This window comes from Salmo salar, chromosome 15 (genome assembly GCF_965601325.2).
Source record: "Salmo salar chromosome 15, fSalSal1, whole genome shotgun sequence".
NCBI lineage: Eukaryota > Metazoa > Chordata > Actinopteri > Salmoniformes > Salmonidae > Salmo > Salmo salar.
This window is the reverse complement of record NC_138305.1, coordinates 50,899,968-50,927,942: the sequence shown is the minus strand read 5'-3', so window position 1 is coordinate 50,927,942 and position 27,975 is coordinate 50,899,968. Positions and strand designations below refer to the sequence as shown.

Sequence of the window (27,975 nt, the reverse complement as noted above, 5' to 3'; positions counted from 1 at the left end):
CTGTTCACAAAGGAACATCAGGGATTTTTGGTTTCAAAAGTTAGACATATAAAAGTTTGGCAGCCCGCAGCGATGATAATGAAGACTACAGAAGTAGATCGTAATCACAACAGAAAAAATATGCTTTCCGCATAACCTGACTTCAGTTTCTCTTGGTCTTTTGTATTGGCTGGGTTATGTAAGCACCAGGACATACTCAGTAGGCAAAACTGGTTGTAATGACATCATAATGATGTCATTTTAACCAGTTTCTGGTTGTTGTAATGACATCATTCCAACCAGTTTTGCCTGCTGGGAAGATACCCCTTCATGGATACTGTCTCCTTCTAAGGCAACAAGTGGTGGTGGCAGTATGAGGAAGGCATACGACACTATAGCCAGGAGGCTCTCCACAAGGTACTGTCCCCTTTGACCCTTTTATCATCTTGGTGTAGGGTGAAGTTGCCCCTAGACGCTGATGTTGGAGCAGTTTTACATTTCTTAACTAATGGTTAAGGTTAGGATTGGGGGTGGGGAAGCTGATCCTAGATTTGCACCTAGGGGAAACTTCACCCCAGAGCTTTTATCTTCAGTATGCGCCTTTGGTAACCATTGGTAATGTAGAGGCCTTCATAACACATTCATAGCAATGATAGTAACAAGTTTAAATTCTCTTTCATCAATGGCATTTTTATTGAATGGTTATTTAGTGCTTATAAATGTGTTATGTCGTCTCACATCAAGGGGACCTATGCTAAATATTGATCTACATTATGTTAATTAAGCATTTGTTACCTGACTTGAATTACCTGAAGATACTTCATTGGTCTGTGTGTACATCACTTACACATTGGTATGTGTAGATGTACAGCATGCTACAGTTAAAGGGATAGTTCATCCAAATTACAAAATGACATTGGTTTCCTTGCCCTGTAAGCGGTCTATGGACAAGGTATGACAGCAATCCATGCTTTGGTTTGTTTCCTTGGCACTGTTTCCACGTGCTTACATTTTAGCAGAACCTGATGTGTGAAAAATGCTCATTTTGGTCCCATGACTTGAATGGGATTTTTGCCACATGCTAAAACATTAGCATTTTGGAAACAGTGCCAGCCACTGCCAGGGAAACTACACCAAAGCATGGATTGCTGTCATAACTTGTACATAGACTGCTTACAGGTTAGGAAAACCAGATTTGTAATTTGGGTGAACTGTCTCTTTAATGACATGACTGACTGATTCTGCTATGACTACATGACCTTGGTTGTTTGTTATTCAAGTTAATATTTTCAGTGTCATGTCAGGTTATCTGAATGTTTGTAGCTGTTTGTTCGGTATTGATAGCAATTGACGCACGCACACACACACACACACACACACGCGCACACACATGTACACGCACACGCAGTTGTATCTTAGAGGTTGGAACATCTTTCTCGTCTGATGTGGATTCTTGTTCCCTTGCAACTCGTCTTGGTACCAGGGGACCATCGTTTTCCCCATTATAATCAGAAATATGTACAGACATATTTACTGCGTTTTACCTTCTATCTGTATATCTATTCTTTTCTCTCCTTCACTCTCATTCTTGTTTCAGGAGTTTCCAGAGAAAACCAGACCGGTGAACTTCACACATTCTCCTTTCCAATGTCCTGACATGAGTCGCTCGCCCACTGTCCCCGCATCAGGTAAGATGGAACCATCCTTGAGAGTTGATTTAGAAAGTCAATATGTGAACTGATTCCAGGCCAGTCTTATTCTCTAACGCAAAGGTGTGGTTTCCCAGACATGGTATTAATGTAAGCTTGTGGAATCAGGCAGCTTTGTAAGGCTAGGAAACAGCACCATAATGTCCAGCCCTGGGAACAGGGTTTTGGGGGTAGATCCTAGACCAGTCCTTAGAGACATCTTCAACTGCCTTCTCTCTGAGAAAATACTGTATGTTAGAGATCATCAACTAGATTTTCTTGAGCGGATGGTCATGGGGCCGGAACATAATTACAAATAATTTGTAGACTAAATTGATTGCAAGACGCCCAACAGATATTATATTTGACTAAAACGTAATAATTTCAAACCTTGCTTGCATTTGTATATGATCACCTATAGTGCATTCGGAAAGTATTCAGACCAAATACAGGTGTGCCAAGAAGACTCTCGGATGTAATCACTGCCAAAGGTGCTTCAACAAAGTACTGAGTAAAGGGTCTGAATACTTATGTAAATGTAATATTTCATTTTTTTTTTTTATACATTTGCAAAAATGTATAAAAACAGTTTTTGTTTTGTCATTAAGGGGTATTGTGTGTAGATTGATGAGATGAAAAAAATGATTTAATCAATTTTAGAATAAGGCTGTAACGTAACAAAATGTGGAAAAATTCAAAGGGTCTGAATACTTTCCGAATGCACTGTATATCTATCTGCTATGTATGTATACTTGGAAATACTTTGGAACAGATTCCAAAATTTTTATCACTTGGAGCTTATTTGCTGGAGTTTTAGTCTTTTGTGTAAAGCAATATTTGAATATATATTTTTTTATTATTATTATTGTTTTTGCACAGAAAACTTCGGGCGCCAAATAAAATCATCCGCGGGCCGCCAGTTGGGAAACCCTGTTGTATGTTTTCCTTGTTGGAGTTGAACAATTGAATCAATGTTGTTAGTCTAATGGTGTTGGATTCGTAACCTCCTTCCCCAGCTATAAATCGAATCGCTAGCTTGAAATCGAATCACGCTATTGTATTGCTAGCTTGAAATCGAATCACGCTATTGTATTGCTAGCTTTTCTAGTGTAATAAATAAAGATGTGACCGCCTGTCAAGCAGGCAGTCACGTATGTTTGCCAGGCAGATGGTTCCTGGTCCAAGCCCAGTGAGGGACAAAAAAGGAAGCAAGCACAGTGACACACCTCTTATATTAGCCCTCTACAACCTAATATGATATGTGGACAGTGTAGGAGGCCACCTTGGTCAGCAATGTGTGCATTATGGCTGGTCATTATAAATCTCTCTCTCTTTCTCTCTCTCTCTCTCTCTCTCTCTCTCTCTCTCAATATCCACCAATGTGTCCTTTCTCTTGACTTTGTCTCTCTTCTTGCTCTTTAGTTGAGTTGGTAAAGGCAGCGGACATTAAAGTCATTGCTGCCCTTGGGGATTCTCTGACGGTGAGTTCAACGTTGAGTTTGTCTTAACACAAACACTTTACACTTGACTCTTGACCAGAGTTTTTGGGGCTGTGGGTGTAAGTTAAAGGGGGACGTGATTGGTATATCCCATTTTGGACTTTGCAATTAATGATAAATAGCCATTGATTCTTTAAGAATATAATTTACAAGTGCTTCATGAGCTTAGTTTAACAGCCGTGCCCCATCAAAACCCATAATATAAGCTCATTTTGCTTCATTGTTTCTAAACAATGAAATGATAAACAAACGTTGTATAGCTTCAAACCACGGTTAAAGGTCCAATGCAGACATTTTTATCTCAATATCAAATCATTTCTGGGTACCATTTCTGTACTTTACTGTGATGGTTTTGAATGTAATAAAAATGTTGCTAGTACTGTCTGAGAGTGGTCTGAGTGAGGACGGGAAAACTGAAAACTAGCTGTTATTGGCAGAGGTGTGGAAAAACTCCATCTCAACAAAACCATTATTTTATCTTACACTAGTTACTTACATTATCATCATTTTCACAATTTCACAGTATTATTCCAACCTCATAGTGTGGAAATGTATATGAAATACAGGCAAATCACGTTTTTGACTGTACTGGGCCTTTAAAACTATAACGTTGATGTCATGGATGGTCAGTCATTGCATCCACAGCACAGTCTATGAATTTAAAGAGTGGTTACATTTCTCCAGCCCTATCCCTCAGCTGTTTACCAAAACAAGTGATGGGGTGGCTGCTTTGTTGTTCTTCAAATCTTATATTTCCCCTTTAAAGCAACTGGTGTGTCACCTTTTCAAAACTGAAACTAGTAAATGCAAAACCATGCTGTCACGCCCTGACCATAGAGAGCCCTTGTTTCTCTATGGTGTAGTAGGTCAGGGCGTGACTAGGGGGTATTCTAGTTTAACATTTCTATGTTTTGTTCTAGTTTTATTTTCTATGTTGGTGTTTTGTATGGTTCCCAATTGGAGGCAGCTGGTAATTGTTGTCTCTAATTGGGGATCATATTTAAGTAGCTATTTTTCCCACCTGTGTTTGTGGGATATTGTTTTGTGTTTGTGCATGTCAGGTTTCGTTGTTCGTTTATTGATTTATTGTTTTTGCTTAAAGTTTCACTTTGTAATAAATATGTGGAACTCAACATCCGCTGCACCTTGGTCCCGTTCTTACGACAACCGTGACAGAATATCCCACCAACAAAGGGCCAAGCAGCGTGAAAATGAGGTAAGGGAGTTTTGGACTTGGGAGGACATGAGAGGACATGAGACGCTTCCTTGGCGGGAGTCGCCAAGGAGCATAGGGGGACAGCGACAACGCCGGTGTCGGCGGCCACAGAAACCCCAAGATTTTTTTTGGGGGGGGCACATGGAGCTGGCGGCTGAGCAGAGGGAAGAGCCAGAGACCGTCAGGGAGGCGATAGAGAAGTGGTCGGTCGACCCAAGGAGATTGCCAGAGCCCGCCTGGGAATCGATGGAACAGTGTGAGGAAGGATACCGGAGAATGGAGTTAGCTAGGAGTATGCGGCAACGCAGGCGTTTGGAGGAGCGTGTCATCAGTCCGGTGAAACCTGTGCCGGCTCCACACATCAGATCTCCAGTGCGCCTCTCCAGCTCTGTACGTTCTGTGCCTGCTCCCTGCACTCGCCCTGAAGAGCCAGAGACTGTCAGGGAGGCAATGGGGAAGTTGGGAGAGAGAGATGAGAGAGATGTTGTGCAAGTGTGTTCTGCTCAACATCCGACCAGATGATTCGGTTAGCAGTCTGGTGCAACCTGGGCCGGCTCCACACTTCTGGCCTCCAGTGCGCCTCCCTAGTCCGGTACGTCCTGTGTCTCCTCCTCGCACTCGCCCTGAAGTGCGTGTCCCCAGTCCGGTACGTCATGTGCCTGCTCCTCGCACTCGTCCTGAAGAGCGTGTCACCAGTCCGGTGCAACCTGTACCGGCCCCACGCATCAGGCCTCCAGTGCGCATTCACAGTCCGGAGCTTCCAGCGACAGTTCCACTGTCCGGAGCCTCCGGCGATGGTTCCACGGTCCGGAGCCTCCGGCGACGGTTCCACGGTCCGGAGCCTCCGGCGACGGTTCCACGGTCCGGAACCTCTGGCGACGGTCAACGGTCTGGAGAGTCCAGGCACGGCGTCCAGTCCAGCTCCAAAGCCGGCGCCTTCCTCTGTGCCGGTGCCCAGTCCAGGCACGGCGTCCAGTCCCGCTCCATCGCCAAAGCCTTCTTCTGCACCGGTGCTCAGTCCAGGCACGGCGTCCAACCCAGCTCCAAAGCCGGAGCCTTTCTTTGTGCCGGTGCCCAGTCCTGGCATGGCGTTCAGCCCGGCGCGATGGCCGGATCCGGGGTCTGGGCGGGGGCTACGACCTACACCGGAGCCGCCACCGACACTAATCACCCCCCCTACCCTCCCATTTGCTTTAAGGTTTTGCAGCTGGAGTCCGCACCTTTGGGGGGGGGGGGGGGGGGGGGTACTGTCACGCCCTTACCATAGAGAGCCCTTGTTTCTCTATGGTGTAGGCGGTCAGGGTGTGACTAGGGGGTATTCTAGTTTAAAATGTCTATGTTGTGTTCTGGTTTTATTTTCTATGTTGGTGTTTTGTATGGTTCCCAATTTAGAGGCAGCTGGTAATTGTTGTCTCTTATTGGGGATCATATTTAAGTAGCTATTTTTCCCACCTGTGTTTGTGGGATATTGTTTTGTGTTTGTACATGTGCACCACGTAGTCATGTTTCGTTGTTCGTTTATTGATTTATTGTTTTTGCTTAAAGTTTCACTTTGTAATAAATATGTGGAACTCAACATCCGCTGCAACCGTGACACATGCATCCACGTCTAGCATTTTGGAGCAGTTTCACTCAATGCTGCATGGAAATATATGGGAAGTAGTTACTGTAATGAGTTTAACTGAACTGTCTGGACTGGACCAAATCAACTAACCAATTAATTTAAAGCTATTGTGGGCTCAAGACCTCAATGCATTTAAACCATTAAACCACCACAGGTCAGGGCCATTAGAAATTCTGTTCAGGCCAGTGAGAGAAAAAAAGTTAACATTGAACTCAGAATGGCAGATTGCTTTAATCATAATAGTTGAATTTGCTAATCTTTGGCACGTATAGTGCCTTCGGAAATAATCAGAGTCCTTGACTTTTTCCACATTTTGTTACGTTACAGCCTTATTCTAAAATGGATTTAATCGTTTTTTCCCCTCAATCTACACACAACCTAAAATAATGACAAAGCAAAAACAGGTTTTTAGAAATTGTTGCTAATTTATGAAAAAATACAATATCACATTTACATAAGTATTCAGACCCTTTACTCAGTACTTTGTTGATGCACCTTTGGCAGCGATTACAGCCATCGAGTCTTCTTGCGTATGATGCTACAAGCTTGGCACACCCGTTTTTGGGGAGTTTCTTCCATTCTTCTCTGCAGATCCTCTCAAATTCTGTCAAGTTGGATGGGGAGTGTTGCTCCACAGCTATTTCAGGTATCTCAAGAGATGTTAGATCGGGTTTAAGTCCGGGCTCTGCCTGGGCCACTCAAGGACATTCAGAGACTTGACCCAAAGCCACTCCTGCGCTGTCTTGACTGTGTGCTTAGGATTGCTGTTTGGTTGGAAGGTGAACCTTCTCCCCAGTCTGAGATCCTGAGCTCTCTGGAGCAGGGTTTCATCAAGGATCTCTCTGTACTTTGTTCCTTTAATCTTTTCCTCCATCCTGACTAGTCTCCCAGGCCCTGCCGCTGAAAAACATCCCCACAGCAAGATGCTGCCACCCCCATGCTTCACCGTAGGGATGGTGCCAGGTTTCCTCCAGACGTGACGCTTGGCATTCAGGCCAAAGAGTTCACTCTTGGTTTCATCAGACAAGAGAATCTTGTTTCTCATGGTCTGAGAGTCTTTAGGTGCCTTTTGGCAAACTCCAAGTGGGCTGTCATGTCCCTTTTACTGAAGAGTGGCTTCCGTCTGGCCACTCTACCATAAAGGCCTAATTGGTGGAGTGCTGCAGAGATGTTTGTGGAAGGTTCTCCCTTCTCCACAGAGGACCTCTAGAGCTCTGTCAGAGTGACCATCAGGTTCTTGGTCACCTCCCTGACCAAGGCCCTTTTCCCCCGATTGCTCAGTTTGGCCGGGTGGCCAACTCTTGGAAGAGTCTTGGTGGTTCCAAACTTCTTCCATTTAAGAATGATGGAGGCCACTGTGTTCTTGGGGACCTTCAATGCTGGAGACATTTTTTGGTACCCTTCCCCAGATCTGTCCCTCGACACAATCCTGTCTCGGAGCTCTTCGGACAATTCCTTCAACCTCATGGCTTGGTTTTTGCTCTGACATGCACTGTCAACTGTCGGACCTTATTTAGACAGGTGTGTGCCTTTCCAAATCATGTCCAATCAATTTAATTTACCAGAAGTAGATTCCAATCAAATTGTAGAAACATCTCAAGGATGATCAACGGAAACAGGATGCACTTGAGCTCAATTTCGAGTCTCATAGCAAAGGGTCTGAATACTTATTCAAATAAGGTATTTCTGGTTTTTATTTTTAAAGCATTTCCCCAAAATTTGAAAAACCTGTTTTCGCTTTGTCATTATGGGGTATTGTGTGTAGATTGCAGATTTTTCTTAATCCATTTTAGAATAAGGGTTCTGAGTACTCTCCCAAGGGACTGTATGTCAATGTCATAGTTGAATAATCTTTGACCATTCATCGCAGTCATGGCTCTATTATACTGTTTCGATTAACATACTGTGGTTTGCTATTAACAGTTTTGTGGTTACTGTCTCACTGGAAAGGAAATTGTTACTAATACATATGACTCACCTTTTGGTTGATTGTTTGATGAATTGCTACATGGACCGTCTTGCCCTCTCTATTCAGACCGCCATTGGTGCCAATGCCACCAACGTCCTTGGGATTCCTATCGAGTTCCGTCACGTGTCATGGAGGTACCCAATTAATTGTCTTTAGATGAGAATATGACAAGAATGATGAGAATAAGAATTGTATCAAGATGACAACTTTACATAGTAATGTATGCTTTCTTGTCCGTTATTTGGGTATTCTGAATGATAGTTCTCTGTCTAATAATAATCAGTCAATTATTGTCATAATTTGGAAGTAATGCAATTGTTTTTGAATGACGACCTAATGACACTGACACTATAGTGGAAAATGTCTTGTACCTTGCAGCATCGGGGGCCATGGATCATACCAAGATGTCATTACACTGGCAAGTAAGTGTCTTTTGACTCAAATAGCACCTTGAGCTTTGTAGGAACATTAGTCATTCATTGGCACAAATTAATTCTAACCAGACTGATCTTGGGCAGCCTGGTCCCAGATCTGTTTGTGCTCTTGCCAACTTAATTTCGATAATTGTAAAGCCATAGATGGCAATGAGTGACAAGGAGTGGTCATAATAGAACAGCAATACTGGCACTCAGGCTTTATCTTGCATTGTTTTTGCCTGGTTATGGTTAGGTTTGAAGTAATAGCAGATCCTTGATCAATGGTTAGAGGCAACATCTACCTTGACGATAGAATGCACAGTGACCTATCATCCTTCATGTTCTACCTGTGTGAGCGTAAGGTGTAGGGGGAAGTTGCCCCTAGATGCTGATCTGGGGTCAGTTTTTCATTTCCCCCACTAATGGTTAAGGTTAGAATTGGCGAGGGAAAGCTTATCCTAGATCTGTATGTAGGGTAAACTTCACCCCAGAGATGGAGACAAAGGAAGAGAATGTGCTCAGCTCTAAATCCTCTTGTGTAACCCAATAGAAAGGGTGCTTGGAACCAAAAATCAATCAAATAAAAAAGGCCAGCACTCACTTATATATACATATTTGATATTTTTTCCCTGTGTGAACCCTCCTTGGCATGTGCTCTAGATATCGTAAGGCTTTTCAATCCCAATGTGCTTGGTGCTGCACCGGCCAAGACTGTCCATGGAACCTCAGCCCCCCTCAGCGAAACAGGATTCAACCTGGCCGTGACCGGACACAACACCTTGTAAGAAACCACAATGGTGAAATATGCAAATATACTGTCTGTCTGCCAGAGATTTAACCAATGAAAGTGATGCATAGAGTTGCGTGCACTAAAAAGCTAGTTTGTGCCATGCTACTGGCACAATGCTTGTATAACACAGTGGTCTGATGTCTCATAGCATATCTAAACTAACTTTTAAGTGACTGCAGATTTGAGTTAAATGACACTGCACATTTGAGTTACACTTGTCTCGTGTAGCCATACCTCGAAATCACGTTGTTGTCACACCTCGTTTCTCCATGAGGCCAGAGTTGCATACACAATCTGACGATTTCAACGATATTATGTGTAGCTGCCTGTGCTACACTCATTTATTTTGTTTCATGACTAATTTCTGTCTGTGTACTTATTGTTCATTTCATTCTGTAACAGCTCAAAATAATCTGATATTTGGGCTGTTCGTTTTAAAGTTTTTTATTTAGACTTTTGAAAATAAGTAATGAATGTGACAATCCTAGATATGGAAAGATGCCACACCTCCTATCCTTGCAATGGTGTCTTCTGTGATGGCATGGACAGAGACATTGACAGAGACAGTGTATTGGCAGTTTGTAAATAAACTGAAAAGGTGCATATCACCACCTGTTGTGCTGGATTGTGTATTGTCTGAACCGGTATAAAGCCAAGGTTGGTGATTTACTGCCACCTGCATTTATGGAATGTTTGCTCAGGAGTATAATTAATTGGCTGACCCCTCCTGCTGACCTGATTGGAATTAAGGCACTGTCCAGGGTTACTCTCTATCCAACTCTATGGTGACACTAGCCTTGACTAACCCTTCTCTGATAATGTTCTGAAAGACTCATATTTCCCAGTGTTCCTCCTGATAATATTATCTGCCTATTCCATGCTAAGATGTCACCGTTTTGAGCTTCAATAATATCAGAATCAAAATTATTTTATGACACACTCAATATTATTTTTATGTTCTGCACAACTCACGAAATAACAAAATGCTGGTAATTTTAAAAAACAAACACATTTTACAAACAAACACATTTTGTCTGATTCAGCCACTTGTAAATTCAGTATTTCTGGTATTCAATAAAATGTGCAAATGTTAATTCACGTCATTAATACTATTGGAGACGTATTTCACATTTAACATGCTTAAAGCTACAGTCTGGGATTAAAAAAACAACAACAAACTGACCACTCTGCCCTTTGTTTTGGTTAACAGCTGAGGGATGGGGCTGGAGATATGTAACCACTCTGAAACTCATGGAGTTGGAGTTATGAATGCCAAGACTGACCATCCTTGAGTTCAAAATGATAGTTTACCTAGTTTTGAAACTATACAGTGTTTGCATACAATAACGTTAAAACAAGCTTCTATTTGGTGTTCGGATGGGGTAAGACAGTTAAACTAAACTCATGAGTGTTTATAAGTTACATTCCCGCAAGAATCAATGGCTATCATCAATTTAAAGTCCAAAAATGAATGTACCAATTGCAGACCGTAGCTGGTGCTTTTTGCCTCAGTGTTATGATGTGTATTGTAATGTTGCGTAACTGTCCCTTAGTAATCTACCAGGGCAGACCAGACATCTCATCGACACACTGAGAAACTATGAGGTAAGAACCCCACTAGGTTTCCAACATACTGTATAGGATAAAACCCTGTCATGTTCAAACTCGTCTGATAAGAACATATGCTATTTAGACCTTATCACTGAAAAAAGGGTAGCATAGGTGAGTGTAGAACTCAAAAATGACATCAGGTGTTTGGAAGTGTGTACCACTCGATCTCATCAGTGCTCTATGTGGTTATGGAGATTATGGTAGTACTACATTTGGAAATACCATAAACACATGTGAAATTGGTAATAAATACATTTCAATACCAAACCAAAGCTTTGGGGAATCATTATCTTGCCAAAATAAAACAGCTAGACAAACAGACTGGCACCCACCCGGGATTTGATTATGATTACGTTTGAGATCAGCAACTCTCTTTTCAAACCAATGTCTAAGAATGCTTTATTGATTTGAAGAGCAATTTTATTACAGTGGTAAATTAAGTACTGACTGACTACTGTATCCCCTCTTTCATCCCTTTCTTTACCCAGGGCCTGAACTTTGATGCGGACTGGAAGCTACTGACCATTCTCATAGGCATGAACGACATCTGTGATTACTGCAAGGATAAGGTCTGTGTCATTATAATATGCAGGCTATGCAACTTCATGTGTATATCATAAAGAAAGAGCAAAGGTGTTTACTTTGGCGCTTGTTTCAACACTCTCCTTCCCAGGTTCTTTTCTCAGTGGACAATTACATTCACTACATGACGAACTCCTTGGAAATGCTAATGAATGAGGTAACATCGGGAGAGCTCACAAATATTTTCTATTCATATTTTTTTAAATAATCCCTTAAAGCTGCAATCGGCAGTTGAAACAACAAACAAAGCTTACTCCCCGCCCCTGTTTTGGTAAAAAGATGAGGGATGGCGGTGGAGAAATGGCATCACTCTCAAATTCATAGACAAGAGCTATGGATGCCAGTACTGACCATCTATGATATAAAAATGATAGTTTTAACGATGTTTTGAGGCTATAGTGTTTGTTTACATTTACTTTGTTTTTCTCCAACGTTTATAAACAAGCTCATTTTTTGGCTTCTGATGGGGTGTGACAGTTGAACTAAGCTCATGAGGCATTTATAAGTTATATTCTTCAAGAATAAATGGGTACATATCATTAATTGGACGTAGCAACTGCAGATTGCCCCTTTAAAGTATACTTCTCAATGGGTCTTCCCTGAATAAATAGGGAAAATACATAGAATACTGTTTTATCACATTATGAACTACGATTTACAACACTTAACACTCAGAATGGTAGAGTATAGGTAAGGGATAATCAACGAGGGGCTATGCGTTCTCTGGAAAATAATGAATGACGTGGAAGGTGTGTTCCAAGATGCACTAGCGGAGTGGAACTAACCTTCCACAGAGTTGCATTATTTTCCAGAGAAAGCATTATCCGTTTTATACCATGGCTATAATTTAGCACATGTACGGCTAGAAATGTGTTGATTTGCAGGTAGAAATTTGTTCAACATCCACTGAAGTAGCTGGCAAGTTTACTAGATAACTACATTAGTTGCCTTGATAGCTAAACAAACAGACTTGCTAGTTTAGCTAACCAAACCATCAGTCCTAGCTTGCTATAAATGCGCAGTGCCTGGATACAGCCCTTAGCCGTGGTATATCAGCCATATACCACAAACCCCCGAGGTGCTATTATAAACTGGTTACCAACGTAATTAGAGCAGTAAAAATAAATGTTTTGTCATTCCCATGGTATACGGTCTGATATATCACAGCTGTCAATCAATCAGCATTCAGGGCTCGAACCACCCAGTTTATAAAGGGAATTATACAATGGGTGGGTCTAATCCTGAATGCTGATTGGTTAAAACCACATTCTAGTCTGTGTTTATTCCACAAGTTGCCACCGGCTAAATCTATGAGGTTAAAATGCCTATTTACGCTGTTCCATCTGACTGCGCAATCCACTGTCTCATCAGCCCAGCCAGGCAAATTATTAACTTGATCTCCACTATAAAAAGCGTCTAGATGTCATCTCACATTTCTTTTAGACTAACATTTTGTTTTCAACAGTGGAGATTTGTTTAAACCTTGCAGTCTGTCACTCCGACATTTGCAACATTGTTACAATATTCTAATTCGATCTCCTGCTGTACCATAGTAATGAATGTGTCGGGAGTCAGGATGAGACAGTCAGGCAGGCAGCTTTTCTCAGCCAATCGATTTCATGAATCAGCTGGCATAATTTTTATGGATACAAAAAAGAATTACTTGAAAAAAGGTAAAAACTAAACACAGCTAATTTGCAGTCTTTCCAGCTTCAGTTTGAAGTGATTGTGTTAGTGTGTTGTTGGCTTGGACACTGAACAACAGTGTCCTGACGAGTGAGCACATTTTCTGTGCCAGGTAAAATTGTGCCTCATTAGCTCATTGTTATGGATTTATCCAAATAAATGTCACTAGAAAACAGCTTAAACAGCTGCAAATGCAGCTACTTTGCTGTTATTCTGGCTGCACTATTTGATGTGACTGTAAATTAGTCGTAGTTGGCTAGCTAGCAAGCAAGGGATAAGAATATAACATTTTTAATGAAAACATATCAATCACTATTTGAATATGTTGGTAAACCATTGTATAAAAGTGATAACACCTCCCGAGTGGCACGGTGGTCTAAGGCACTGCATCGCAGTGCTAGCTATGCCACTAGAGATCCTGGTTCTAGTCCAGGCTCTGTCGCAGCTGGCCGCGACCAGGAGACCCATGGGGTGGCGCACAATTGGCCCAGCGTTGTCTGGGTTAGGGGAGGGTTTGGCCGGCAGAGATATCCTTGTCCCATCGCGCTTTAGCGACTCCTGTGGCGGGCTGGGCGCAATGCACGCTGACACGGTCGCCAGGTGTACTTTCCTCTGACACATTGGTGCGGAGGATGCACGGCTCTCAACCTTTGCATCTCCCGAGTCCGTACGGGAGTTGCAGCAATGGGACAAGACTGTAACTACCAATTGGATACCACAAAATTGGGGAGAAAAAAGGATACCTTTTTTATTTTTTATTAATAACTGATAATGCCCTCGAAGCTGGTGTTTGGAAGATATATTGGCACTCTTTGCCGGCCCGAGACAAAGCCAATATATCCTCCAAACACTGGCTTCTCGGACATTATCACTTAAATAATTCACGCTCTATAATGCCCTTCAAGCCAATCAGAAACAAGTATTCAACAATGCCATGGTACAATTAAGTGCTAATGCCCTCGAAGCCGGTGTTTGGAGGATATATTGGCACGGGTGTTGTTAAGTCCATGACTAAACTGTGCCAATATCTCCTCCAAACACCGGCTTTGAGGGCATTATCATTTTTATACAACATATTCAAATAATGATTGACATATTTTCATTAAATACGTTATTTGGATTAATTTATTCATACTATTTCATCCTTCCACAATAAATTATCCCGACACAAATCTAGGGTTGCTACCCAAGCCGGCTGGTCGTTCGTTCTATTGGTTCGGTTGCCAGAGACGCGACCCAGTCGTTCAGTCTTTTTGTTCTGTAACTGGCTGGAATGTGGTTTTAACCAGCATTCAGCATTCAGGATTAGACCCACCCGTTGTGTAATGCATTATAGTGTGTGTTACCATGGCAACATTTGCATTTCTCTTTGTTGCGGTCATAGAAATAGAATGATTCTAATTCTATGGTTGCGGTCTAGGTTCCACGTATGATTGTGAATGTAGTTCAAATCCTGCCCATGGAAACCTTGAGGCAGGTCCAGAGGCCCACCCCAGGCTGCCTGCTCCAACGGTGAGTGACCTGGCTTTGACCCTTTGACCTTGCAACCACTACGCACTATGGTGTACATTTTAGGACACCCTCAGCCTATTACGGTGTAAATTTAGGACACCCTCAGCACCCTCAAGCCTCTCGCCTCACCCCTCCTTGAGCCAATTGTCAAATCTCCTTGAAATGTAAACCATAATGAACACAGTCACTCTTCCCTTGCACCTACATCATCTTGAAAATATTTTCTAGGGCAGGGGTATTCAACTCTTTCCCTATTAGGTCTGGAGACTACTGGTTTTCTGTTCTACCTGATAATTAATTGCACCCACCTGGTGTCCCAGGTCTAAATCAGTCCCTGATTAGAGGGCAACAACAAACATAATGGAGTGGGACTGGCTTCGAGGTCCAGAGTTGAGTTTGAGGGCTCTAGGGGCTTATGGGGAATAAGCATCAAAGGTAGACTACGCAATATGGCATTGTCAGGTTATGGCAGGGCAACTTCTGATGATATTATTGTCTCTTCCCAATGTTTATGTTCCTCTAAGGAGCGCACAAATTAAGACGAGCCAATAATGACAATCGTGGCAGATTTTAAATATTGGTGTGATCAACTCGCTCTATTGGGTATGATGATGTCGCTTATGTCTCTGGCAGTCTCTATGGGGGTACCACAGGGTTCAATTCTTGGGCCAACTCTTTTCTCTGTATACATAAATGATGTCGCTCTTGCTGCTGGTGAATCTCTGATCCACCTCTACGCAGACGACACCATTCTGTACACTTCTGGCCCTTCTTTGGACACTGTGTTAACAACCCTCCAGACGAGCTTCAATGCCATTCAACTCTCCTTCCGTGGTCTCCAACTGCTCCTAAATACAAGTAAAACTAAATGCATGCTCTTCAACCGATCGCTGCCTGCACCTGCCCGCCTGTCCAGCATCACTTCTCTGGACGATTCTAACTTAGAATTTGTGGACAACTACAAATACCTAGGTGTCTGGTTAGACTGTAAACTCTCCTTCCAGACTCACATCAATCATCTCCAATCCAAAGTGAAATCTCGAATCGGCTTCCTATTTCGCAACAAAGCATCCTTCACTCATGCTGCCAAACATACCCTCGTAAAACTGACCATCCTACCAATCCTCGACTTCGGCGATGTCATTTACAAAATAGCTTCCAATACCCTACTCAACAAGCTGGATGCAGTCTATCACAGTGCCATCCGTTTTGTCACCAAAGCCCCATATACTACCCACCACTGCGACCTGTACGCTCTCGTTGGCTGGCCTTCGCTTCATAATCGTCGCCAAACACATTGGCTCCAGGTCATCTACAAGACCCTGCTAGGTAAAGTCCCCCCTTATCTCCGCTCACTGGTCACCATAGCAGCACCCACCTGTAGCACGCGCTCCAGCAGGTATATCTCTCTGGTCACCCCTAAAGCCAACTCCTCCTTTGGTCATCTCTCCTTCCAGTTCTCTGCTGCCAATGACTGGAACGAACTACAAAAATCTCTGAAACTGGAAACACTTATCTCCCTCACTAGCTTTAAGCACCAGCTGTCAGAGCAGCTCACAGATCACTGCATCTGTACATAGCCCATCTATAATTTAGCCCAAACTACTACCTCTTCCCCTACTGTATTTATTTATTTTATTTATTTTGCTCCTTTGCACCATATTATTTATATTTTATCTCTGAACTTTCTTCAAACTACAAATCTACCATTCCAGTGTTTTTCTTGCTATACTTTATTTACTTTGCCACCATGGCATTTTTTTGCCTTTACCTCCCTTATCTCACATAATTTGCTCACATTGTATATAATCTTATTTATTTATTTATTTTTTATTATTATTATTATTTATTTCTTTTTCTACTGCATCATTGATTGTATGTTGTTTTACTCCATGTGTAACTCTGTGTTTTTGTATGTTGTCGAACTGCTTTGCTTTATCTTGGCCAGGTCGCAATTGTAAATGAGAACTTGTTCTCAACTTGCCTACCTGGTTAAATAAAGGTGAAAAAATAAATAAAAATGTGGAACCCCACGTTAAAATTTTAAATCTCCGTAGGATGCCCTGAATTGTTATGTAACTGAGTTGGATCCTAGGGTCGTCCTCATTAGAACACACTGTAGCAAAATGTTTCACAGCGTTTCTTATTGGTAGAAGTTTAGAAGGTACCACATTTCGGGCCTATTGAACATGACCTTGATTCTTGACCCATAATTTGTTCCAGATCATTCTGTTCCTGCCTGATTAAGCCCGGGGCTGGTTCCCCTGAACTGAAGGAGCTAGTGGAGATCAACCTAGAGTTTCAGGTGGGTGGCCTAGCAGTTAATGCCACCACCTACAGCACACAAACCAATCAGTGTCGGCAGACCTGGGTTTCAAAAACGAAAAAAATCTATTAATGTACTTTATCTGTGCCTGTTTGAACCTGTCTGGCTTAATAAACTCATAGAAAAGACCCAAACCTGCAAAACCCTCCTATCTGGCACTCCAGGCAGACTCGTTAAAAGTATTTTAACAGTTTTTTTGAGTATTTGAAACCTACCCCAAGGGCACTGACCGATGTCCATGGACGTTGAAAAGTCGTGTAAATTTGCTTTGTCTGCCCTGGCCTTGATTTCCACCCCATTCACAGGCGTGTTTTCAACATCCCCAGCCGTTCATTTCTGGTCCGATTCGGACCGGACCAAATCTGATCCAATTTAATTCCACCATCTACAGATGTCTGGGATGGACCAGACTTGATTTGGCCCAAACAGACATCTATAGTTGTTTAAGATTTGGTCCGGACTGGCCTTGATTTGGCCCAAACATAGAAGTCCATAATTGGTTCAGATTTGTTCGGACTGGACTTGATTTTGACCAAACATAAACAAGTTTGGACAGCATAGTACAGGACAGTATTCTATATTACAAAACAGTAGACCACAGCAGAGTACAGGACAGTATTCTATAGTACAAAACAGTAGACCACAGCAGAGTACAGGACAGTATTCTATAGTACAAAACAGTAGACCACAGCAGAGTACAGGACAGTATTCTATAGTACAAAACACTAGACCACAGCAGAGTACAGGACAGTATTCTATAGTACAAAACAGTAGACCACAGCAGAGTACAGGACAGTAAAGAAAAGTAGTATAGTTCAATAGAGTATAGTACAGTATAATGTAATGTATTGTACCTGACTATACCCTACTGTACTCTACTGTGCTCTACTGTACTGTGCTATGCTGTCCAAACTTGTGAAACGTAGACGTCTATGATTGGTTCAGATAAGGTCCGGACTGACCAAATTTGGTCTTGTTTGGAGAGCGGACCTCATTAAAATAATACCCAGTGTTAATTTTTGCATTTACATTTGTCATTTAGCAGACACTCTTATCCAGAGTGACATTCTACTAAGGTAGTTAAACAACCACATATCACAGTCATAAGAAGAAAAATGTTTCTGAAACCGTTACTGAGATTGTTAATGTAGTTGAAGTGTTCTTCTGTTGTTTCTTTCTGTTGGTCTGGAAACTTTAAACATGACCACTGCCAGTTCTTAAGCTTTTGAAAAAGCGAACATAGATACATGTGACAGATGGGAGCAATAATAAATATTCTGTACTGCAATCTTCAGTTGGCTCCATATTCCTATTTAAATTTGAATGAACATTTTGGAATGTGAAATAATGATTTCTTCATTGACATGTAGTTTTATCAATGTCAACTTCCGGAAAATACTTATTTTGAATGTCCGGAAAAAACTTATTTTCAACGTCTGGAAAAGACGTCTTTACAATGTCTGACCTCACAGCAGTGTGCATATTTCTGTTCTAGCCCTACACTAACACACACCTCATTAACTATCCAGAAACGGCTGGAGCAGCTCCTCCACAGCGATAGCTTCTTCAGGGAGGACTTTGCCGTTGTTCTCCAGCCCTTCATGAAACAAGCAGACCCTCCTCGCCTCCCGGTAAAGTCTCTTGACTTTTACCTGGAATCCTTTTGCTGTTTCAAGCATGTTTCAATATATTTTTATTTATGAGCTATGTGTGATTATCTCACATAGTTTATATATACAGTACCAGTTAATAGTTTGGACATACCTACTATTCCAGGGTTTTTCTTTATTTTTACTATTTTCTACATTATAGAATAATAGTGAAGACATCAAAACTATGAAATAACACATATGGAATCATTTTGTAACCAAAAAAGTGTTAAACATTTCAAAATATATTTTAGATTTTAGATTCTTCAAAGTAGAAACCCTTTGCCTTGATGACAGCTTTGCACAATCTTGGCATTCTCTCAACCAGCTTCACCTTGAATGCTTTTCCAACCATCTTGAAGGAGCTCCCACATATGCTGACCACTTGTGGCTGCTTTTCATTGGCTGCTTTCCCAAACCTCTCAATTGGGTTGAGGTCGGGTGATTGTGGAGGCCAGGTAATCTAATGCAGCACTTCATCACCCTCCTTCTTGGTCAAATAGCCCTTACACTGCCTGGAGGTGTGATAGGTAATTTTCCTGTTGAAAAGAAATGATAGTCCCACTGAGCGCAAACCAAATGGGATGGCGTATCGCTGCAAAATGCTGTGGTATCCATGCTGGTTAAGTGTGCCTTGAATTCTAAATAAATCACAGACAGTGTCACCAGCAAAACACCACCACATCATCACACCTCCTCCATGCTTCACGGTGGGAACCACACATAAGGAGATCATCCGTTCACCTACTCTGTGTCTCACAAAGACATGGCGGTTGGAACCAAAAATGTCACATTTGGACTAATCAGGCCAAAGGACAGATTTCCACCAGTCTAATGTCCATTGCTCGTGTTTCTTGGCCCAAGCAAGTCTTCTTATTATTGGTGTCCTTTAGTAGTGGTTTCTTTGCAGCAATTTGACCATGAATGCCTGATTAATGCAGTCTCCTCTGAACAGTTGATGTTGAGATATGTCTGTTACTTGAACTCTGTGAAGCTATTTATTTGAGATGCAATCTGAGGTGCAGTTAACTCTAATTAACTTATAATCTGCACTGGGTCTTCCTTTCCTGTGGTGGTCCTCATGAGAGCCAGTTTCATCATAGCGCTTGATGGTTTTTGCGACTGCACTTTAAGAAGTTCTTGAAGTTTTCTGCATTGACTGACCTTCATGTCTTAAATAAATTACGGACTGTAATTTCTCTTTGCTTATTTGAGCTGTTCTTGCCATAATATGGACTTGGTATTTTACCAAATAGAGCTATCTTCTATATACCACCCCTACCTTGTCACAACAACTAATTTGTGTAAAAAATCCAGAAATTAACTTTTAACAAGGCACACCTGTTAACTGAAATGCATTCCAGGTGACTACCTCATGAAGCTGGTTGAGAGAAAGCCAAGAGTGTGCAAAGTTGTCATCAAGGCAAAGGGTGGCTACTTTGAAGAATCTCAAATATAAAATATATTTTGATTTGTTTAACACTTTTTTGGATACTTCCATATGTGTTATTTCATAGTTTTGATGTCTTCACTATTATTCTACAATGTAGAAAATAGTAAAAAATAAAGAAAAACCCTGGAATGAGTAGGTGTGTCCAAACTTTTGACTGATACTGTATATAAGACTATGTGAGATAATCATGCATGGTAACACACTCACAGAGACATTTATGTGTGAATAGTTGGGAATCATTTCATGACCTGTCACTGTTGTGATGTTTGTGTCTCTCCGTACAGAATGGCAAGATCGACATGACCTTTTTCACCCATGACTGCTTTCACTTCACCATAAAGGGCCATGAGGAGCTAGCTAAGGGGCTGTGGAACAACATGGTGAGCGCTACATAATGCTAAACAGGATGCTAACAAGATGCTAATATCTAGCTAGCAGGGTCAAAGGTCATGAGCATTGCTAATTCAATTTCTCCATTCAGTCTGCCGCTAATGACTGTTATGTCACTTTGGCTGAGTGAAGGCTGGTTATTAGTCCTACTGCAGATGTTTCACTCCTGGAAAGGTGTAAAAATGAAAGATGCCATGATCCTGTTGTCAAACATACTACTATCCAAAACCATGACACATCAAAAAAGAGGGACAGTAGCAGATTCTGAATTGTGAGCCTTTCTTTTGAAAGGTCAGAATTATCCCAACACCCTTTTATATACATGCTGATTGTAACTCCATACACTGCATATGTGAGGAATGTTGTAATTGTTCATGGAGTATTTGGAAGTGAGCATGACAAGAAATAACAGAAAGGTACAATAGTTTAAACATTAGCGATGTTTCTTATCTAATTTCCCCAGTTCCAGCCAGAGGGAGGGAAGTTTATGGTGTCAAGCTTTTCTGACCCCATCGAGCTCATCTGCCCACCCATGGTAAGACTTGAGCTGTGACTGAGTGTCCTTTCTTTGTATTTGATACTATTACATATAAATATAACAGACTATATATTATGATAGGGGAATGGATGTAGGAATAGGATACAACTCAAATCAAAGTTTATTGGTCACGTACACAGTTTAGCAGATGTTACTAGCTCTTAAAAATGCAGTGAAATGTCAATTACACTAATAATAATGCAAAAAAAAGAGAAATTTCGGAATGAATCCAATTAACCAAAATACTGTAGCACTGTAACAGTAAGCCAAATGCAATCTATATGTATATACACCGGATTAATTTACACAAGATATATTAAGAATGATATGTACAATAGTAGATATATTAGATTGAGGTATCCAGTATATAAATGAGTACAGTATATACACAAATGTAGTGTAACTAAAATGCAATGTACAGTAGTAGAAATAGAATGAGCATGTCGAGAATACAGCATTTAAATACACAGTACAAAACCCCATGGCAAAATGGATAGAATTGTAGGGATTTAGCTTCCAGACCAGAGAATATAAATATATAGTGTCAAGAAAAAGTATGTGAACCCTTTGGAATTACCTGGATTTCTGCATAAATTGGTTATCAAATTTGATCTTCATCTGAGTCACAACAATAGACAAACAAACATGGTGTGCTTAAACTAATAACAAAGTATTGTATTTTTCTTGTCTATATTGAATACATCATTTAAACATTCACAGTGTCGGTTGGAAAAAGTATGTTAACCCCTAGTGGTCAGCTAACCTGGAGTCCAATCAATGAGACGAGATTAGAGATGTTGGTTAGAGCTGCCTTGCCCTATAAAAAACTCATAAAAATGTGTTTGCTATTCACAAGAAGCATTGCCTGATGTGAACCATGCCTCGAACAAAAGAGATCTCAGAAGACCTAAGATTAAGAATTGTTGACTTGTAACCCTTTCCAGAGTTCTGCAAAAGTATCTCTAAGAGCCTTGATGTGCATCAGTCCACGGTAAGACAAATTGTCTATAAATGGAGAAAGTCCAGCATTGTTGCTACTCTCCCTAGGAGTGGCGGTCCTACAAAGATGACTGGAAGAGCACAGCGCAGAATGCTCAATGAGGTTAAGAAGAATCCTAGAGTGTCAGCTAAAGACTTACAGAAATGCTAACATCTCTGTTGACGAGTCTACGATACGTAAAATACTAATCAAGAATGGTGTTCATGGGAGGACAACACGGAAGAAGCCACTGCTGTCCAAAAAAAAAACATTGTTGCACGTCTGAAGTTTGCAAAAATGCATCTGGATGTTCCACAGCGCTACTGGCAAAATATTCTGTGGACAGATGAAACTACAGTTGAGTTGTTTGGAAGGAACACACAACACTGTGTGGAGAAAAAAAGGCACAGCACACCAACATCAAAACCTCATCCCAACTGTAAATTATGGTGGAGGGAGCATCATGATTTGGGGCTGCTTTGCTGGACAGCTTGCTATCATCGACAGAAAAAGGAATTCAAGTTTATCAAGACATTTTGCAGGAGAAGGTTGTCTACCAATTGAAGCTCAACAGAAGTTGGGTGATGCAACAGGACAACGACCCAAAGCACAGAAGTAAATTAACAACAGAATGGCTTCAACAGAAGAAAATACACCTTATGGAGTCCTGACCTCAACCTGATTGAGATGCTGTGGCATGACCTCAAGAGAGCAGTTCACACCAGACATCCCAGGAATATAGCTGAAATGAAACAGTTTTGTAAAGAGGAATGGTCTAAAATTCCTCCTGACTGTTGTGCAGGTCTGATTCGCAACTACAGAAAACATTTGGTTGAGGTTATTGTTGCCAATGGAGGGTCAACCAGTTATTAAATCCAAGGGTTCACATACTTTTCCCACCCTGCACTGTGAATGCTTACACGGTGTGTTCAATAAAGACATGAAAACGTATAATTGTTAGTGCGTTATTAGTTTAAGCAGACTGTGTTTGTTGTGACGTAGATGAAGATCAGATAACATTTTGACCAATTTATGCAGAAATCCAGGTATTTCCAAAGGGTTCACATACATTTTCTTGCCACTGCATATGTATGTGAATGGCGTGCATAGACAGTATGGATAGTTTTTTGAATAGAAAGGTGTGTACAGTAGTAGTTGCATAGGATGAGCCATGACAAGAATACAGTATATACATACAGTGCATTCAGAAAGTATTCAGACCCCTTGACTTTGTTACGTTACAGCCTTATTCTAAAATGGATTAAAGAAAACATTTTCCTCATCAATATACACCCAATACCCCATAATTACAAAGCAAAAAAAAGGGTTTTAGAACTTGACACACCTGTATTTGGGTAGTTTCTCCCATTTCTTCTCTGCAGATCCTCTCAAACTGTCAGGTTGGATGGGGAGCATCGCAGCACAACTATTTTCAAGTCTCTCCAGAGATGTTCGATGTCCAGGCTCTGGCTGGGCCACTCAAGGACATTCAAAGACTTGCTTAGGGTCGTTGTTCTGTTGGAAGGTGAACTTTCACCCCCAGTCTGAGGTCCTGACCACTCTGGAGCAGGTTTTCTTCAAAGATCTCCCTGTACTTCGCGCCATTCATCTTTCTCTCGATCCTGACTAGTCTCCCAGTCCCTGCCTCTGAAATCCATCCCCACAGCATGATGCTGCCACCACCATGCTTCACCGTAGGGACGGTGACAGGTTTCCTCCAGACGTGACTCTTGGCATTCAGGTCAAAGAGTTCAATCTTGGTTTCATCAGACAAGAGAATCTTGTTTCTCATGCTCTGAGAGTCTTTAGGTGCCTTTTGGCAAACTTGAAGAGGGCTGTCATGTGCCTTCCACTGAGTGGCTTCCGTTTGGCCATTCTACCAGAAAGGCCTGATTGGTGGAGTGCTGCAGAGATAGTTGTCCTTCTGGAAGGTTCTCCCATCTCCACAGAGGAACTCTGGAGGTCTGTCCGAGTGCCCATCGGGTTCTTGGTCACCTCCCTGACCAAGGCCCGTCTCCCCGATTGCTCCATTGGGTCAGGTGGCCAGCTCTAGGATGAGTCTTGGTGGTTCCATTTAAGAATGATGAGGCTACTGTGTTCTTGGGGACCTTCAATGCTGCAGACATTTTTTGGTATTCTTCCCCAGATCTGTGCCTTGACACACTCCTGTCTCTAAGATCTACGGACAATTCCTTTGACCTCGTGGCTTGGCATTTGCTCTGATATGCACTGTCAACTGTGGGACCTTATATAGACAGTTGTGTGCCTTTCCAAATCATGTTCAATCAATTGAATTTACCACAGGTGGACTCCAATCAAGTTGTAGAAACATCTCAAGGATGATCAATGGAAACAGGATGCACCTGAGCTCAATTTCGAGTCTCATAGCAAAGGGTCTGCACACTTATATAAATACGATTTTTATTTTGTATACATTTGCAAAACTTTTGCTTTGTCTTTATGGGGTATTGTGTGTAGAAAAATATACACTACCGTTAACAAAATGGTGGTCACTTAGAATTTTCCTTGTTTTTGAAAGAAAAGCATTTTTTTTGTCCATTAAAATAACATCAAATTGATCAGAAATACAGTGTAGACATTGTTAATGTTGTAAATGACTATTGTAGCTGGAAACGGCTGAATTGTAATGGAACATCTACATAGGCGTACAGAGGCCTATTGTCAGCAACCATCACTCCTGTGTTCCAATGGCACGTTATGTTAGCTAATCCAAGTTTATCATTTTAAAAGGCTAATCGATCATTAGAAAGCCTTTTGCAATTATGTTAGCACAGCTGAAAACTGTTGTCCTGATTAAAGAAGCAATAAAACTGGCCCTCTTTAGACTAGTTGAGTATCTGGAGCATCAGCATTTGTGTGTTCGATTAAAGGCTCAAAATGGCCAAAAAAAAAGGACTTTCTTCTGAAACTCGTCAGTCTATTCTTGTTCTGAGAAATGAAGGCTATTCCATGTGAGAAATTGCCAAGAAACTGAAGATCTCATACAACGCTGTGTACTACTCCCTTCACAGAACAGCGCAAACTGGCTATAACCAGAATAGAAAGAGGAGTGGGAGGCCCCAGTGCACAACTGAGTAAGAGGACAAGTATATTAGAGTGTCTAGTTTGAGAAACAGACACCACACAAGTCCTCAACTGGCAGCTTCGTTTAATAGTACCTGCAAAACACTATTCTCAATGTCAACAGTGAAGAGGCAGCTCCGTGGATGCTGGCCTTCTAGGTAGAGTTCCTCTGCCAGTGTCTGTGTTCTTTTGCCCATCTTAATCTTTTATTTTTATTAGCCAGTATGAAATATGGCTTTTTTCTTTGCAACTCTTTCAAAAACATGGAAATGTCTAAGTGACCCCAAATTTTTGAACGGTTGTGTATATTTAATACATTTTAGAATACGGCTGTAACGCAACAAAATGTGGAAAAAGTCAAGGGGTTTGAATACTCTCCGAATGCACTGTATAAAGTGGGTAAAATAACATGTAAAGATGTTTAAAGTGACCAGTGTTCAATGACTATATGTACATAGGGCAGCAGTCTCTAAGGTGCAGAGTTGAGTACCGGGTGGTAGCCGGCTAGTGACAGTGTCTAAGGTTCAGGGCAGGCTACTGGGAGGAGGCCGGCTAGTCATGACTGTTTAACAGTCTGATGGCCTGGAGATAGAAGCTGTTTATCAGTAACCTCAAATTTATTGTTGACCAGTTTCTTTCGTGACTAAAGCTGTTTTGGATGTTTAGGATCACCCCTACATCTACACTCGACCTGCCAAAAGAGGCCAGTCCACCAAACCCGTTGTCCCCAGGTCGGCTATTCCAACGCGGGAAACCCTTCTTCTGTCTCCTCTTGTTGTCCTGGCTGGTATTCTGTCCTGGGCCATCACTGCTTTAGCCTCTCTATAACACTCTCTATAATACTGTAATAAACTTCTATGTGGGGTGAATATAGGCAATATTGTCAAGTATTGAACACAAGAGGGCCCACTGAACCTGGGCCTCTACCAACCCCTGTGTTCTGTGACCATAGAGAATGATAGAGGCCTCTAGTGGCCAAAAGGCCTTATAAGCATGGGCAGCGCCATTGAGGTCTTCTACCATTTTCATGTAGACAACTGGCTGATCCCTCCTGGTGACCCTGTTGGAGTCATGTCCAACCGGGTCATCAGGAGGAATAAGCTAATTGTGAAGAAGAAAATTGACTACTTCAAAATGGAGATGCCCATGCTGTCACAGACACTATAATGGCACAGATACAAATATAAGTTCTCTATCTATCTCTATGGCTGTGACTGAGAAAACAAAAAGACCAACAATTGAAATCGGATCTTGGAGATGGACTCGATATGTCAGTGTAATGTGTGCGTGTTGGTGACGTCCGATACACACAGAATGACACAAGCTGCTTTACAAATCTATCTATCATTGAGAGGGGGATGGGACTGTCAATAGGCATTGTGCTTTTCCCCTGTGCTTTGGCAGAGCCTGTTCATCATTCATCTAATTGTGAACCCCTTCTACAATAACAATCCACACCAAACAAAAAGACCAGGTGATGGCTAAATTTAGCTCATCTCATGTTGTTTCAATGGGTTTGCTCTGAGGCGAATTATTTTAGCATTTTCTGGTTCCTTTAGACTAGAATAGCAAGAACCGCATAATAAACATTGAGTTGCATTGAGAGTATAATGGGCTGGCTTTGAAAATAGCGTATTTAGGTGAACATGTGAACTGTGAGGTCTTCCATAGACTATAGGCATGAGATAATTGGTTTTTCGACGGGAAACCTGAGAAACACTTTTTGTCCCCCCCCCCCAAAAAGCCTTTTACAGAAGGACAGTTTGCAGTCACTGCTTTTGACCGTGCACAGTGAATTTAATTAATGATATTTTTCCTATTTCCTGACTGAGACATATTCATACATATTCAAACTTAACTTTGTGTATCTGTTTTAAAGGACAATAAACAGTTTGGCAATTAAACTCATAGAAAGTGTCTTATTGGTCATTTCTATAACATTAGTATAACAAATACTACATTTAATTTGGTAAAATGAATAAAGGTTGATGTATTTCTCATATTTTCCATGATTATTAGGCCTAATAGCCTTCTTTGTAACTGACCTTTTTGACAATTTATCTTGGTTGGTTCTACGTAACTGTCATTGCCATCAGCGTAAGTGTTTCAGTGGATTTAATAATGACTTTGTCATTGCGTTCATTGTAAACCCTGTTTTTGTGCAAACACAACCTTACAATCATTTGATACAGGACAAACACAGGTCCACCTCTGACGCAAAACTGCCTTTATTAGTTCTAAGAAAGCACCCCGATTGAGCTCTCAGAGTGCTGTGCAATAGGAAATTTGAGCCTGCAAATACTGCTGAATGTCCGTACGTCTATTTCTCGCTTCTCATGAAATTGTCCTTCTTTTCTGGTGAAAGAGGTGGAAAGAGTAACAGGATTCACAATCTGAGCACCCAGATCATCAAAGATTTTAGTCATGCAGCAGGAACGGTGAAGAGGTCGAAACAGTGCAAAATATTTGTAATTGATGTATGGACTTGTATACCGTATGTTGGAGGCCTATATAAAATGCACTTCATTATCCCCTTCCCACTCTTAAAAATACTGCCAGTGAGCCCAACCTGGTCTCAGAGCATTTTGTATTATTCTGTATGTAGATCCCGAGACACTCCATTTAGTGTGATATGTTACTTTCGTATGGTATGTATTCATTTGCGGATGTCCATCACCTATTTCCAATGATATGTTATGAATTACAATTTGCATTATATGTTACGAACTTGCAAAACATACAATATGTTATGAATTTGCTAAATGTATGATATGTTAGAAATTCTTGATAGGTGGCAAACGTTAGCTAGCTGGCTAACTTTAGCAAGTCTAGGAGTTAGGGTTAGGGTTAAGTTTAGGAGTAAGGTTAAAGGGTTAAGGTTAGGGACAGAGGAAGGGTTAGCTAAAAGGGTTAAGATTAGGGGAAGGGTTAGCTAACATGCTAAGTAGTTGCAATGTAGCTAAAAATAGTAAGTCGTTGAAAAG

At 41.4% G+C, this 27,975-nt stretch overlaps 1 protein-coding gene across 1 annotated transcript; it reads left to right on the top strand.

Annotated features, from left to right (window-relative positions):
• Positions 1–26,885, top strand: si:dkey-177p2.18 (phospholipase B1, membrane-associated). The gene is made up of 15 exons (XM_014145136.3): positions 1–396; positions 1,577–1,667; positions 3,090–3,148; positions 8,042–8,109; positions 8,354–8,397; positions 9,052–9,172; positions 10,735–10,786; positions 11,281–11,361; positions 11,466–11,531; positions 14,481–14,572; positions 16,796–16,877; positions 18,428–18,529; positions 20,285–20,380; positions 20,854–20,925; positions 25,658–26,885. The coding sequence occupies exons 2-15, from the start codon at positions 1,637–1,639 to the stop codon at positions 25,817–25,819; spliced, it is 1,128 nt and encodes a 375-aa protein (XP_014000611.2). The 5' UTR covers positions 1–396; positions 1,577–1,636; the 3' UTR covers positions 25,820–26,885.
• Positions 26,886–27,975: the final 1,090 nt, after the last annotated feature.

What these genes read in the sequence shown, in the direction of transcription:
- si:dkey-177p2.18 (XM_014145136.3), top strand. Translation starts at nt 1,637, where the DNA reads ATGAGTCGCTCGCCCACTGTCCCCGCATCAG. An exon ending in GCCCACTGTCCCCGCATCAG is followed by an intron (nt 1,668 to 3,089) that starts GTAAGATGGAAC and finishes CTTGCTCTTTAG; the next exon opens with TTGAGTTGGTAAAGGCAGCG. An exon ending in CAGACCCTCCTCGCCTCCCG is followed by an intron (nt 18,530 to 20,284) that starts GTAAAGTCTCTT and finishes CTCTCCGTACAG; the next exon opens with AATGGCAAGATCGACATGAC.